Here is a 15,545-nt window from a genome sequence, read left to right on the forward strand (position 1 = left end):
TGTTCTTTTATAGGGCTATAACAAGGAACCACCGTATGACCAGGTTTCTTTTTGAGTCAGTTTGTCAAGAAAACTTATATTAGATATCCACTTTAGTCCATTAAATGGACAGTGCTGTTCTCAGTAGTAGCAACTATGTTTTCAATGCATCTGGATTAATAAAATATGTAACAAAAATTCTGATTTTTTTTGCCCATTGTCAAAATGTTTGGGTCACTGTTCCAATAAACATGATTCTGTTTTTTGTCACTTACTCTGTAATGTGAAATCTGAGTGTTTATTTTTTGTAGTTGAGGGCTCATTAAATTTTGTTATATGTTCAGTATGTGGAGTTTCAAATCTCGTTGATTTATTGATTTTTTTTTTTTAATATGGTTTGATTTTATGTGGAGTTTCAAATCTAGATCCTTCAAGCCCTGTGCCCTGTCTCTTAAGTGTGTTTTAGTTCAGATTCAGGTAAGATGTTCAGGAAACACATAATAAACTGAGAGGAGGGTAGAATAATAAATTGAAAACATAGATGCCCATGTATATGTATGTACACATTTGCATACATAAGCAAGCAACTATTAGGAAAAAATTAAATGCAATTCCTGCCAATATATTCATTAATATAAATATCAAGTCAGCCTGTGTTTCTGTTACTACCAAGTGCCTGTAACGATTCTATTTGACAACAAATTCCACATACTTTGATTTTTTAAAACAATTTTTTGAAGGGTTTTAATTATTGTTTAGGACGCCTGAATGTGAGCACAGCAGTAAACTGAGTGTGATGGTTTTGGTCTGAATGAACAGGTCAAAAGTGAGCTTGTTTCAGTTTACCATGGGAATGTAGGGATAACCATATGAGAAACTCCATTATCTTGCATATATGGCTTGGTGACATAACTGCTTGATTTGAAAAATGTGTGTGACTTGTGAACCTAGGTACTATAGGCAGAAAAGCACTGTCTTGCCTTCAAAGAGGCTTTTAGTTATGTCCATGTTCTTACATAGCACAGTTGGGTGTGAAGGGCATTACAGGAAGGTGTTTGCTTTCTTCTAAAATGTTAGGTTTTGCCACAGTCAGAAAAAAACGAGATCAGTAATCTGATTTCATTGGTAACTTCAGTATGTTTATTTGGAGATTTCTAGATATTGCTTGTCCTTTGAGGGTATTTTTTACTATAAGATACAGAGGTCCCAGAGCCTAATGTGTGGTTCACTTTACAGTGTCAGAAAACAAATCATGCAGGTAAGATACTATATTTCTTAAGTTTGTGGCATAAGTTCTGGATTTCACTCCTTTCAGAACAGTAGTGTGAATGTTTCTTTTATAACACCTAAAAATTTAAGTCATATTATGGGCATTGTAGTGGGGGTTTTCTTTTTTCTTTTTTCCATTTTTTTCTCCCTCCCCCCCACCCCAAGACTGCTCTACACAGATACTTTTAATGTTTGCTTTTACTGAGCCTAGTTCTGATTCATCGTGTTTTCGTGACTTACTGTCAGCCATCTATTAGTTACAGTTTAACTTTCAAGTCTGTATGTAATTTGGTTTTATTAACAAAGTACAACAAACAGCATTATGAAGCTTTTCTCTTTTAATCTTACAAGGAAAAAAATCGGTATCTAAAAAAGCAATCACAAAGAAGAGGAAAGGTGTCACAAAGTCTACCATACCAGAATTTCAGGTAAATTATTTTAATTTTTGTTTTAAGCATTTGAAATCTGAATGTCTGTAAAATAAGTCCTTTAGTTTCTGATAGAGACCTTGGAAATCCTAATCAAAGATTAACTTCCTTCTTCTAGTTCAGAAGGTTTAATCTGATACTGTTTTTAAAAGCGTATTTCACCTTTTCTTGCTACAGAATGTTTTAGTGTTTTTTGTTATGCGCAGCTTATGCACTGTTCACAGTAACGTTTAAGATCCCAGGCAAATCTCTTACAGGACAAAACCTGTAAAAACTAGTTGTTCATTGAATTTTTAAGGTAGATATAATTTTCTGGGATAAAATTACTTGGGTTTTGTACGAGGTGTGATGCTGTGGTCCTTGAATTGAAATCTAGCTTGATTTACTGATTTTGTGAAAAATTTGTAGGCGCCTCTGCTCATCTTGTTTGCAACTTTTACCCCTTATTTGCACGTGACCTTTGGACCAGAGAGCACTAAGAAGAGTGCTAATTATGTAAATGGGGTTTTATGGTACTGTAATAGAAGTGTTAGAGTACTTCAGTTCCAAGTCAAAATTTATGTATGCATGCCTGCTTGGATTAAGTTCTCCTTTGGCTATAATTTTTTTTTAAGAAGGCAGTGTGTGCTGTTCTGAGCAATAGACCCTCACATTACATCATGACTGTTCTGTAAAACCCTCAATTTATTCAATTATGATGATAAGTTTGAGGTGGAGCTAGTAGAATTTCTGGTGATAAAATTGTTTAGTAACAGTCAATATTGAGAAAAGACAGGGTATTTAAGTGTACACTGACTTTTTTCTGTACCCTAATGGTAGTGACTAAAATGTTTCCGAGCAGCTCCAAAAAAATAGGTATGGTGTCTAAAAATTTTATTTTCCCCAGCAGATTACTTGCATGCCATGAATGTACACAGTTAGGTTAGAAGTAATTATTTTCGTGTTTAACTACGGCATTTAATGTCTAAATGTCTAAAACATTATCTAAAATTTAGCCTGACTTTTTATCTAACCAAGGTTAATTGTACATTTACATGTCTAAGTGTAAAATTAACATTATTACATTTACCTATGTAAAAAGTTAATCAAAATGTAACAAAATAATCCTGGCTTTTTTGATCAAAGCTAGGCTTTATATCTGTTTTGGGTGAAGCTAAGACCAATTGTTATGAGCAGTTTAATCTTATTAGGGAATTTTTTAACAATTTAACCTGCCGTTTTCAAGAGGATGAGCAGGACTGGTATGACCGTTAGAAGTATTTGCAGATAATAGAACATCTGTGTTTGGAATACTAAGACTTTTAGAGCCTAATAAAGTGTGCTTCGAGATACTCTGCTCCACATATATGGATGGCCAAACTTAATGGAATTATGTAACTATTTGAAGGTGAGAATATATGTTTTTAAATATTTGGTAGACAGCTTGAGTGTATACCGACCCTGTGAGGTATACCAGGGAGGATATAACCAGAAGAACATTGCTCTCCATATCTAAACATTAGTTCTTTTGGAAAGAAAGTAAATAAATGAAAATTTGTAAGATGTTTAATGTGCCCGCAGCCTACAAATGTAAAGAAAAAGGCCATAAAGCACTTTATTTTGTAAGACTAGATCCTGGACTTAACTATAGATCCTTTACCTGAAATCATAACTTGACATTAAAGCTGAGAAAAGTATTAATAAATCTTTTAATATGTGTAGTGACCCAAATTTTACATTAAAATTAATCATTAACTAAAATTAGGATATAATTGTACTACTTAATCCTAACTTTTATAATGCCATTTTTAAGCAACCTTTTGAGGAAACATAGTGCACAGGTTTTCTGCTCTCTGTCATAATTTGTATGTCGTGGACAAAGCAGTAAAGGCAGAGGTCAGTGAATATCACTCCTGCCTTGTATGTGATTTCAGACCTTATATTAATTTCTTGTCTCAAGGCTGCTTATAAAAAAAAATAAAACCAAAACAAAAAAAAACCCCAAACAATAAAACAAAACAGACCCAAAACAAAAGCAGATGCAAATTAAATTCTCTTAAACAAATAAAAACACACAAACATGTCCTGATTTTAATACTTTGAGTTGAGAAGTGATTGTACAGCTTCATAAATCATGAGTTATTTGGTTGTTGTGTATTTCCTTTTAAAAGAAATTCTGAGTTCCAAGCTTATTACTGTGGCTTATTAATGTTTTAAAGTAATAATGGTAATGATATTGCTGCATGGAGGGGACACTATGGTGAGGTTTTTTTGTTTCTTTTCAGTTACAAAGTACACTTAGGTTTGGGAACAAGTGGTTTTCCTCCTTTCTCCTCACATATATATACATGGAGCTATATAGACATACATGTATTATAACTAAGGGAAAAAGGAATGCATGCATTTTAAGGAACTGGGCTAACTTCAGCTTTTCTATTTAACTGTGTCTTAACAGTTTCAGTGTTATCAGCTACGGTCTATATTAAATACAGATCTCAAAAGGGGGCTATCTGGACATTTTCTACATGGATAAGGCAGCAATAAAAAAGCAGGTTGATAGGAAATAAAAGTATAGTTTAAAATCATTACAGATAACCTGATGTTAAGCACAAGACCCATTGAAGTGAGTAAAAATTATGTTAAAAGTTTGGTTGAAGTTAATGGGGACAAGGAGGTGGACAGGCTGGAAGGGGTCCTGAGAAGGGCTACCAAGATGATCAAAGGATTGGGAAGCCTGCCATATGAGGATAGGGTGGGAGAACTGGGTTTGTTCAGCCTCTAGGAAAGGAGGCTCAGAGGGGATCTCATCACCATGTACCAGTACTTAAGGGGTAGCTCCAAAGAAGGTGGAGACTCCCGTTTTACACGGAGTCACATGGAGAGGATAAGGAGGAATGGACACAAGTTGCTCTTGGGGAGATTCCGACTGGACACGAGAGGGAAATTTTTCACAGTGAGGACAATCGACCATTGGAATAATCTCCCCAGGGAAGTGGTTGACTTGGCCACGTTGGACACTTTCAAGAGTCGTCTGGACAGGGTGCTGGGCCATCTTGCCTAGCCTGTGCTCTTCCTAGAAAGGTTGGACCAGATGATCCCTGAGGTGCCTTCCAACCTGTGATTCTGTGATCAGTGGTCTGGGGGAGTACACTAGGTTTGTATTTATTAATAGATCCATAGATAAGATTTATTTATAGAATGATAACTAGTTCATTTAGAAATTCTGATAAATGGATCATGGAGGAGTCCCAGGTTGGAATAGAGCTTGGTCCACGTGTCTTTCCTTACAAAAATCAGGGGAGATTTCCTGTCTTTCCTCCTTCAAGTTCTGGGGTCTTTTAGAGATTTACTGGTATCTGAGATCTAGATTTCTAACAGGGAAGTTGAGGACCAAATTTGAAAATTTACTGTAATACAATGGAAGCTTCAAGTATTCAGTATTCATTTGAAAAACAGGATGCTTATTGCCTATGAAAATTAAGCTCATATGTAGTAAGTACTGTGCCTGGTTTGAAAATGTGTGTGTTGTAGTTAGCATATACATAATGAATGACATGACTTGTACATTAATGGAAACACTTACAACCTGAATCTTGAAGCCACCATGTAGTGTTCTGGGGTCTTTATGACTATCTTTGATAAGTCATAAAGGAAACATTTTTTTTCCTCTTCAGAGTCTTTTTCTCATAATAGATGATTAGAAGGCATGTTCAAAAGCAGAATGTGAAACTACTAGTGAGCTATTGGAATGTGACAGAATTATTAGATTGTAACATTAATACTTTTCTTTTTGCCTTCACATTAATTTACCTGTTAAAACAGAAAACAATGTAGAAAGGCAGTGTTATTTGCAGAGAATTTAGTTGCTAAGTTCAGAAAATTTACAACCATGAGCAAAGAACACTGTAACTTACATTAGTCTCATTATAAGAAATAGCAGCTAGATTCCATAAAAAAATGATCATATAAAATACACTACATTTTTTTTATTACTGTTCTTTTCAGCTTTCCTTCAAAATGCTGGCTTCATTCTATAAGATGGGAAATGTTAACAAAGTGAGAGAAGTTTCAGAAGTAGCTTCTTCCCAATGAGTGTGCATCTTTAGTACCCCATCTCAAATCCTACTGTGAATGAAGAAATATAAATTTCTTCTTGAACCTTTTTATAGTGATTTTCAGTAAAGGATTGGAGTATTTCAAATACTAAACTCATTTTGATAGTAAATCCTCCAAGCTGAGCTGCTGTTACCTTCCTTGTTTTACCAGTGGGTAATTGACGCGCACATCTTAGCCTCCAATGTACACCTGTTCTGATGAAAATTGGGACTTAGAGATTTGATTACCCTTCCCTGTCACCCCCAGCCCCAAGACAACTAAACTGTATATATTTGCATTTTCTCCATTGATGTAGTTTGGATTGGTACACACCAACAATTTTGCAAATTAAATCCATATGTTTCAAGTGACTGTTCTGAAAATGAGAAAATGTGAAAAGTTTGACCACATGAATTGTCTGATAACACGTAGGAGCTTTTTATGGTAGAGGGAAAGGCAGAGCTGGTATTTCCAGGACGGCATTTAACTAACAAAAGTAAAATCATCCTTCCTGCAAACTCTTCCCTTTCTAGAAGTGAGTTCCTAGAGAGAAATACACCCTCTTCTAGCAAATGAAGACAGTATCTTTTCTTTTGTTCATAGTTCAGCTTTATCTTTGATCTGTGGTATGCAGAATTAAATGTGTCTCACAGGAGAAAATAAAAAGCAGTAATTAAATTTAAAAACTGAATTGTGAGGTATGTAGTTGAAGGAGTGTATTATAATTGTGTAGGGAAGATCTTTATCCATTCCTTTATTGACTTTTGTCAAGGGCTTGATGTGACAAACTTGCACCTTTTTGCATAATAATACAGTATCATAGATTTCTTTGCAGGCCAGATGGTAAAAGAAGAGCCAGTATTTGGCTTCCAGTTAACACCTTATGTATTTGGAACTTTAAGTGCAGGACGGACATGCATGTTGAACCTAGTAGAGTTACACATAGCAATACTACTTTCTGTGTTAAGAGAGAAACCTTTGGCATTGTCTTGCTGTAAAAAATGTCTGTAAAACTGACTTGCAAATTTCCTCATTCATTTGCTATTTTAAACTTGATAAATGTGAACACCGTAAACTTTAGTTTAAGTCACTCCAGTTCCCCAATGCTCTCAAATTACACAAGTGTTATGAAAATAATGGCATGTATGTGTTAGAGATTTCTGAAATCTATGTATTTTGCTAAAAGCGTCAGTTATATGTTTTAATAGTGAAACAAAGGGGTTTTTTAAAATGAATTTGCCACAAATCTGAAATTTCATGTGTAATTGAATAAAAATATGTTATGAATTACTGATCTTAGGGAAAAAAATTAAAATTAGCAGTTGTATAATAAAAGTATTTTTCTGTGGTGTTTTTTTTCTGTTTGGATTTATTTTTCTTAAATTATTTCAACTTTTTTTTAGTATTAATGGATGTTCAGCAGGAAGCAAGTATTAACATATCATAATGTGAAAGAACCTAACAGTTTAATAATTTCCCATTTATTAAGTCTTTAATTGCCCTAAATCATGTAAGCTAAAATATACAGATTACTTTTGAAAATTTTTTTTCAAGAAAATAGCATCCATATACTGAAAGGAAAAATGTAAAAAGCTGTTTTCTAAAGACAGGAATAAGAATATAATCCCTTTTCAAAACATAGATAGGTAGATTTGATAGACATGGCTAGGTTATGTTTCAGGAATATTCTGTGTAAGCAGATAAATTTAAGTCCAGGAAAAAGTTGTAAGAAGTTTAATTATGTTATAACCATACTGTAGTTCAAGTTAGTACTCTTTAATTCACCAGGGAGTTGTTTGGTGCTCAAACCTGTTCCAGCTCATTACTATACTTGAGACAAATTTGGTAGTTGTCGTTCATAGAAGTTTTAAGAAAATACCTATATTTTGAAATGGAAGTGTACAGGCAGAAGTATGGTTCAGAGGTATGTCTGAAGAGTGAAGTATTTTCTCAGATTTTCTTCCTTTCAGAAAGTCCTATATTTTTACTTTTTAAAATGCTATAAGAAAACAGAAATCAAATGGTGGCACTAAGTAATAATGTGCTTTTAGATTTTATTTTACTTCGTTGTACATTTTCCAAGTCCCACATTACCAAGTGTTTGTGTTCATTTGTTTTTTAGCTTATTTGCACTAATCTTGATGAACTCAGGGAATTAATCACAAAGATTGAGAATGAACTCAAAGATCTGGAGGACATTAAAAAGAAATCGGTATGGGACATTAAAAAGAAATCGGTATGTGACATTAAAAGCTTTCTCTTGTATGGGTATAAAATGGTGCCAGTTGTTTACTGAGGCCTGTCAACTGAAGATTTTATGCCTGTTCAGTAACTGCATGAAGCCTCATAAGGTTGAAACCCAGAGACTCTAATCTTAATCTTTTCTGTATATAGCACTCTGTTCACAATGTTTTTATGATAAGCAAAGTCAGTAACTGTGTTAACACTTCTCACTGCCAAAATAAAATGTGGATAGTGGTAATACCTTAGAAGGAGTAGTTAATTTCTGTTAAACATATGACCATTCTTCCCTGACAACAAACAATTACAGGATAGAGTTCTCATATCTGCCTGTGCAGTGCTGATCAGAACTTGTGAGCTGACTCTTATGTTGCTTATTAGGTTTTCCAACTCCTTTGTTTGCAAGTAAGTTACTAAAATTGGCTTTGTTTAATTTTTATTCAAGTAGGTTGTACAGGAAAGTATGCTATCTGGCTTTTGATACCAGATTGAGACACAAATTTTAGTGTTGTACACTGGATGACTCAGTCTATGCAGATGAAAATCATAAAAGAATAACGCTAGACAAGAGAATCCAACACATTTGGGGTTTTGTAGGAGGCAATGGTTCTCATCAAGATGGTGTACAGTTTTAAGTACATAAATAGTACTAATTTAAATAGCCCTCTACAAAAAACTTTGCTTATTACTTACTCTTTTTCATTGCAGTTTTGTTTATTAAACCTCTGGTAGGCAATTCTGTGGCATTTCTGTGAACAATAGTAGTTAAAAATGTTGATTTTTCTATACCATAGAAATTAGATGGCTAATTTCTGTGAATGTCTCTAGTCTCATTCAGAAACAGTTAGTTCTTAAATTATTTAAATAGGGGAGAGAGATATGGTAGGTGAGAGGCAGTATAAATTAGGACTCTGAAAGACAAATTTCAGTGGAGATACGTAGCATAGTTGTTAAAATATCCACAGAAATAAAAACAGGCTTTACTTGAAATTAGATTGTGGTTGCTAAATTGCAGATTGGCTTTATGATAAGATTGTCAAGAGGTTATCAGAAAGGCTATGTCAACAACAGAAGAAAAAGCCAAAAATGAGAGTACACATCAGCATATCAATAATCTTAGGTTAGGTGAGACTTTTAGTCTACTAGTAAAACCATACCAACAAGACTTCTTCAAGGGTAGACAAATGCTAAATATGTCATAATTGCTCTTTGAACTGAAATCTGATAATGTCATTATGTAAATAAGTTGCATGACTTCAGCAGGAATACTATGTTTAGTTCTAATTGCACCATCTTAAAAAAAAACACTTAAGTACAGAGGAGTTAAGATACAATTCATTCAGCATTCAGAAGTTGTAAGGTAAGGACAATCTTTCTGTATGCTTTTATAGATCTATCAGATCATGATTCTGTGTCTCTAAACATTTGTGTTAGAAATTTTATGTAAAGAAAAAAGGCTAGGATTAATTGCTGAAGAAATGATTCTAAGGAAACAGTAAAGTGAAGTATTGATTTTTAAAAAAATAATTATCAGGCAAATTTCATACTTTTAAAAAACACAAATAGATGTTAAGTTAAATGAATAGTACATGAACTTGACTTCCTAAAATGAGGTTTCACTTTGCAAGGGGAGTCCTTAGAATTTCATTTTTTATGTCTAACACCATGTGTGATTGGGTTAGATATCTTGAAAACTGAGGAAATGCAGATTTTCATTCTTTAGCTCTGACAGAAACGACAGTAGCTGTATCAGAAGCATCCAGAATAGAGTTTGCTGCAGCTTTTCTGAAGGCCCTAGTCTATTAGATAAAATATTGTTCTAATCTGATGATGGAAATTTGACCTAATGGGAAAGCTTATTTTAATATGATGGTATTCATTTTGATGCTGTTCTTAGACTTCTTTCATGTTTTGACCCAAAGATGATGGTATTCTTACTACTTCGTGGTAACTTAGTATTGATTTTTGATTGCAATAGTGACCTAGGTGAAGCCATAGAAATTGTTCTTCATGACTAACCTGCTCAGTAGTTCCAGTTTTTGTAGTAGTTAGCACATGCTACTGAGAGAAACCCTCAAGGCAAGCTTTAAATCTTATGTTAAATACTAACACATATTAGAAATACAGATTGTCTAATTTACATTAAGACTTTAAAGTATAAACTTTTTCTTAGTCCTAACTGCCTTTGTTTCCTAGGAGACCATTCTAGAGTACATAAAAGGAATTCGTTCTCCAGAACTTGGAAGTACTGGAGGCTGTAATGAAAAAGCTGAGCTGTAAGACTTCTTTAACATGAGTAAACTTAATATTTTCCCATGTTTTTTGTAGGTAGTTGGACTGGTTGTTTCTGACACTTTTCAGAACATCAGCTTGAGCCAACAAATAACTTGAGAAATTTTTAGCCCAAAAAAGTTTTGGCAAGTTAAAAGCAAATTAGAAGAGGGTTATGTAATGGAAAGCCATGGGTGATTTTAAGTGTAGGCATTACTACCAGCTTCTCCTCCAGCAATGAAATAATAAACCTGTTGTAAAATATTTTCACTGTTACGCTGATTAAAACAGTTTGGTTCAGTACGCTGTCATAAACCTGTATTGTCTTTTGAATTAGCTATGAGTAATATTTTTCAATTTAAGAAGTCTTGCCCTTTTGCTTGATTATTGGTGAGTTTGTTGTAACGATGAGATTTGCGTTAGTGTCAGTTTGCCACAACTGTTTAGAGATGAAAATTAAATTTTACCTCAGTTCTTTGATTTTAAACAGAAGTTCAATTCAGTCTAGTATTATCTCTTCCCGGACTGCTTTGCTTTTGAACTCTTGCAGTGAGGCTGCCATTTCACATATGCTTTCAACTGACATAAGCCAAAGCTGCTGCCAAGTAAATAGTTCCTACTCTCTGTGTCTCTGGCAGCTTATATTTTCTGTACCACCCCATGAGAGAGGGTAGCAAAATTCTTTGTTCAGCTGCACGGTGAGAGAGTTAGTCTGCAATAAACCTAACTACTTTTTCACTGCTGCTGAGGTGTTTGTAACCCAGATCAGTTTTTTAGTGCGATTTACCATGCAGTTGCATAAATACCCGTGTTTGTTTCTGCCACAGTTTGAGGGGTCGTTGTAAGGACATGAATGGGCATCTGGGGACAAAAGAAAGTGGGACTGCTTTTGACAGGAAAAGTGCTGTTTTGTGGCAGGTGAAGTTGTATGCGATAATACAATTGGGTGCTCTAAAAAGTCTATCCTTTCACCTACTAAACAGTTCCCTTCCTTACCACCTACTCCATTTCAAGAGGGAAAGAATAAGTTAGTGACATTTACTGTTTATTTGAGTGCTTGCCTAGAAATCAGAAAGCGGGAGGTGCAGAAAGGGGATTTGAAGGACTTGAGTCTAATGCTCTGTGCACTGTCTAGTGAAAGGATAGAGGGTGACTCCCTAAGGTATGTCTAAGCTAGAATGTCTTCTAGCTTTGGTATGTTCCTTAGGACATGTGAAGTGACATCCTTTCATCAAAGCAGTGTGACTAAATCAAAGCAGTGTGACTAAATACTAGAGTAAAAATTGAATTAATAGAAAAACCCTGCAGAATTTAGAGTAACAAGAATCAGATTCTAGTAAAAATTATGTCTGTTTTGTTGCTAATACTGACACAGATAAGATGTGGGTAGAGTTACAAGCAGTCAGTAAACAATTTTAAATCTGAAGTAGAACATATTGCAATAAAATCTCAATAGTTTTTAGCCATTTTTACCTCATGTTTGCTGAAAATTAGACTGTATATATAAGCATGGCAGTTCAGCTGAATGTGAGCTCTTATAAATTTGGTATAACTAGCAAATTGATAAAGATATGCAAAGTAGCCTAATTCTACTTAAAAATATACTTGCAGTGGTATTGATGAGAAAATAATATTGACAAACATGTGGTAGTGAAGCATTTTGCCAATATATGTAGGAGAACAAAAAGGCTTCTGTCTAATACATGAAATTTCTTTTATGAGAAAAGATGGTAAAGTAGCACCTTCTATCCTGATCAGTATGCAAGATAACATCAGTTTCTGATATTTTGGATCCCATTTTTTCCCTGTTTTCTTCTGTGTCAGATAAAATCAGTGGGAGTTGCAGAGTGAATGGAAGTCTCTTTACTGCCTTTCAGGTAGTCAGCTCTTCCTGTGATCTGAAGCCACTGGGTTTTTTGTGTGAAACTTAATTAACCTGTTCTGTAGATCAGTTGCATGTATTTAAGTGTTGCATATCATAGCAGAACTTGAATTTTTTTTAAATCCCTTCTTGCCACTGTGTAGTATGAAACTGACAGGATTACAGATATTTGTACCAAATAGTGAACTTTGGGCTTTTTTACAGATGTCATTTTGCGAACTGACTTTGTAGTAAGCATGTTGTAAAGTGAACTGGGTTTTGACAAGGACAGTTAATTCTAAACCCTGTCCTGATTATGTTAAAGTGTAGATTGTCTTGGAGAGAAGAAAAACATTGAAATAGTCCTTGTTTACGGAAATGCAAGATTTCATTTTGGTAGTGTCATTGGATTTGAATAATTTCCTGGAAGTATGATTGGTAAGTGCATAGCTGTCTGGGAAGTGAGAAGGGAGGCTGGAACCCAGGATTCCCACAGTTAAAATGGATAAAGGGCAATACCCTCCTGAAAAGGAGACCAAACACTTCCTACAGGGAGAGAAAAGTCAGACAAAAGTGAGGGCAAGGAGAATTACTTAGTCAAAGGACACCAGCCAGGTTCATGACTAATTAGGGTTTGGAGAAAACGCATTGAAGACTTTATTGTTTTGCAGAGATCTGTAACACGCTGATGTCCTTGATGTAGTAGTGAAAAAGGGTAAAACCTTCCTTTATAAAGGTTTAGGGTTCTGCCATCTTCTAATATTGTTTCTGAAAGTTTTAATTAGACAATTGTACTTCCCAAGACAAGTGAATGTCGTTGACTTTGGGAGTGGACATATATTTTAAGCAGGTGAGTCAGAAAGACTGAAAGCAAACTGAGGTTTTCTGCAGCTCTAAGTCCATATCACCTGCAGAAATATGTGTCTTAGAGTGCATCTGAAAATTATTTACAATCTTACACATAAATTCATTTGTAGGATACCGAGGCTATCCAAAGGGGTACATTGGGCCACGATGGAACATAGTATTTTCTGTGTCTGCTTTTTTTTGAAGTTCCAAACAGGCTGTTGTTAAATTTTTTTCATAGGAAGTGGAAGTATTTAAACTGAGAGAAGAGACTGTTTTCTGGTTTTTTTTATTGATTTGCTACACTTTTCTTAAAATAATAAATGTTAATATATGGAAAAAATAATGAAAGGTGGCTCATTAACTAAATAAGTTTATAAAAATATTTCCCCTCTGTACAGTAAAGAAATGGGAAATATTGCCGAATGCAGGGAGACCGTGTTTAGACAAGACTGTACAGGGATTTCCCAGGAACGCTCAGCAGAAATTCATGTAACAATCACATGCTTTGTGATCACATGCTTTGTCCCAAAAACTTGATTTGTACTTTAGTAATTTCCAGATAGTCTGTTACTGCTTCTATCTGGCTTGTCTGCATCTTTTAAAAACACTGACATGACCCCAAAGTCTTTAATTTTGAAGCTGAAATTTACACATTTACATCCATGCAGTTCCCTGTTCTTCTGAGGAGAGATTGAACATGTGGAGCTTTTGGAAATCCAACCAGCTATTTAGTTGTCAGCCAGCTATTTAGTTTTATAATATGAATGAATAAAGCCAATTTTAGGCTTCAAATTTTGAAATCTTCTTTGCAATAATTACTTTTCCTTCTCTGGTATTTCTGTCTTCTGCTTATCTCACTAGCTTTCAAGATTTTTATCCCAGTCTCAGTTTTATTTAGTTCCTTCAGTATCTCTTTTTCTGTCTCTATAGTCTAGTTTTTTTCACAACTACTTTCTTTTAGCTTTCCATGGTCTTTCATGCCTTTCTTTGTGTAGCTAGCCCTTCAATAAATGTTTGCTAAGAAGCTTTCCTTAAGCCACTTTCATCATGTACCTTTCTACGGTTCCAAATGAGAAAGTGTGGATTCTGCATCAAAGATAAGAATGTGTACTCACATTTAATCTGGAACACTTTTGTCATAAAGATACTACTGTATATTCAGAATATTTCAGTGCTTTGGATTTTGGTCAGTTAGTATATTATTTTGAAAAAAATTACTCAAGGCATTCCTGTCAGCACACAGTTAAAACAAAACATCTGATTTTAAGGTGTTTGGCTAAAGAATAAAGAAATACATGTATGTCCAGAGTTAAGAAGATACAACGTTCAGCTGTATGGAAGTTAAGTAAGATCCATAATAGTTTAAAAGACATGGTGCTTTTGTAAATAGTTCAGGATACTGCATATGTCCAGTTTCTTCATGAGTTACAGAAGTGAGTTAATATCTTGAAGCTCTGCTAATGAAGAGTAATATGTGACAGTTCAGTGCTGGATAATTTCACTGTTCTGAGTTAGGTTCAAAAAGATAGTAAGATCATGCTGATAATAAACTTTCTCCTCTGTTTTAGTGTTTTATATCTTTAAAATAGATGTGGTAGATTAATAAATGCCATGGTAATCATGTAGTAATTTTTCCTAAAGAAAATTAGAACATGTGGCTAAATGTCTGAACGAAAATAATTTCATAGTAATGAACTAAATCATGAGATAAGAACACTCTTCAGTAGCAAGACATTTACTGCCTTTTTTTTACTTTGTTTGCAGTGTTTAGGAAGAGAGTATGGGATAGCAATTTAGGATATAGCTTGGTGTGATCAGCTATTTACGTCATGGAAGTGCAAGCTGAATACCTTCTTTTAAAAAGTTTGAGGGCTGTATATCTTTTCATTAGTTGCTGGTAGATGCTCAGGGATAAAATTGATTAAGAGATGTCATGAGTGAGTTTGTTTAATAATTTACTACAAGTCATTCTTCTGACTTGTATTCAGTCCCAGTCTTCAAATAACATCAGAGGCTAGCTGTTGATAGATATTTATAATATTCAGAACGATGTTGCTGAAAGGAGAAGACAAGATATTGACTTCCAGGAACTTTTACTGCAGAAGATAACTCTAAGCATTTTCAAAATGAAAACACTTTCAATTATAGATGAGTTTATGTAGTATGAATACATAATCTCATCATGCATTCTTATTAGGTCAAAACTCACATTGAAGAAAGTGTCTGAAATTCTATTATTTGGCCCATAAGTTGGTTAATAAGAACATTCAATATCAATCCATATCTGAATTGAAAAAGTTATTGATCTCTTTCCTTTAGGTATCTGATGTCCAAAGCAGCTGCCACTCACCAACTCCCTCTCTGTGTGACATCACTAGAAAACGCTAGACTGGTGATGTCACACATACTTCAGAACCCCGCTGCAGAATGGAGCAGGCCTATTAAGGGTAAGGTAAGTTGTCTCCCTCCACCACCACCCCTTTTCAACAATATTGCATGGTTTTATAAGATTTCTAATTTTCTTTATTTTATGTCCCTGTGATATAAAGTAAAGATAAAAGGAAAATCTTGTA

The 15,545-nt window shown here is 34.4% G+C and overlaps 1 protein-coding gene across 5 annotated transcripts in view; it reads left to right on the forward strand.

Moving 5' to 3' along the window:
• Positions 1-15,545, forward strand: part of BRD10 (bromodomain containing 10) — a 66,488-nt gene that overhangs the window by 22,265 nt on the left and 28,678 nt on the right. For 3 of the 5 annotated variants that reach the window (XM_075079608.1, XM_075079607.1, XM_075079610.1), the window contains 2 exons: positions 1,600-1,676; positions 7,873-7,986. In XM_075079608.1, the coding sequence (XP_074935709.1) occupies positions 1,600-1,676; positions 7,873-7,986 (191 nt within the window). Of the gene's footprint in view, positions 1-1,599; positions 1,677-7,872; positions 7,987-10,187; positions 10,268-15,291; positions 15,425-15,545 lie in introns of all 5 variants that reach the window. The other 2 variants (XM_075079611.1, XM_075079609.1) reach the window with 2 other exon arrangements.

This window comes from Phalacrocorax aristotelis, chromosome Z, assembly GCF_949628215.1.
Source record: "Phalacrocorax aristotelis chromosome Z, bGulAri2.1, whole genome shotgun sequence".
Taxonomy (NCBI): domain Eukaryota; kingdom Metazoa; phylum Chordata; class Aves; order Suliformes; family Phalacrocoracidae; genus Phalacrocorax; species Phalacrocorax aristotelis.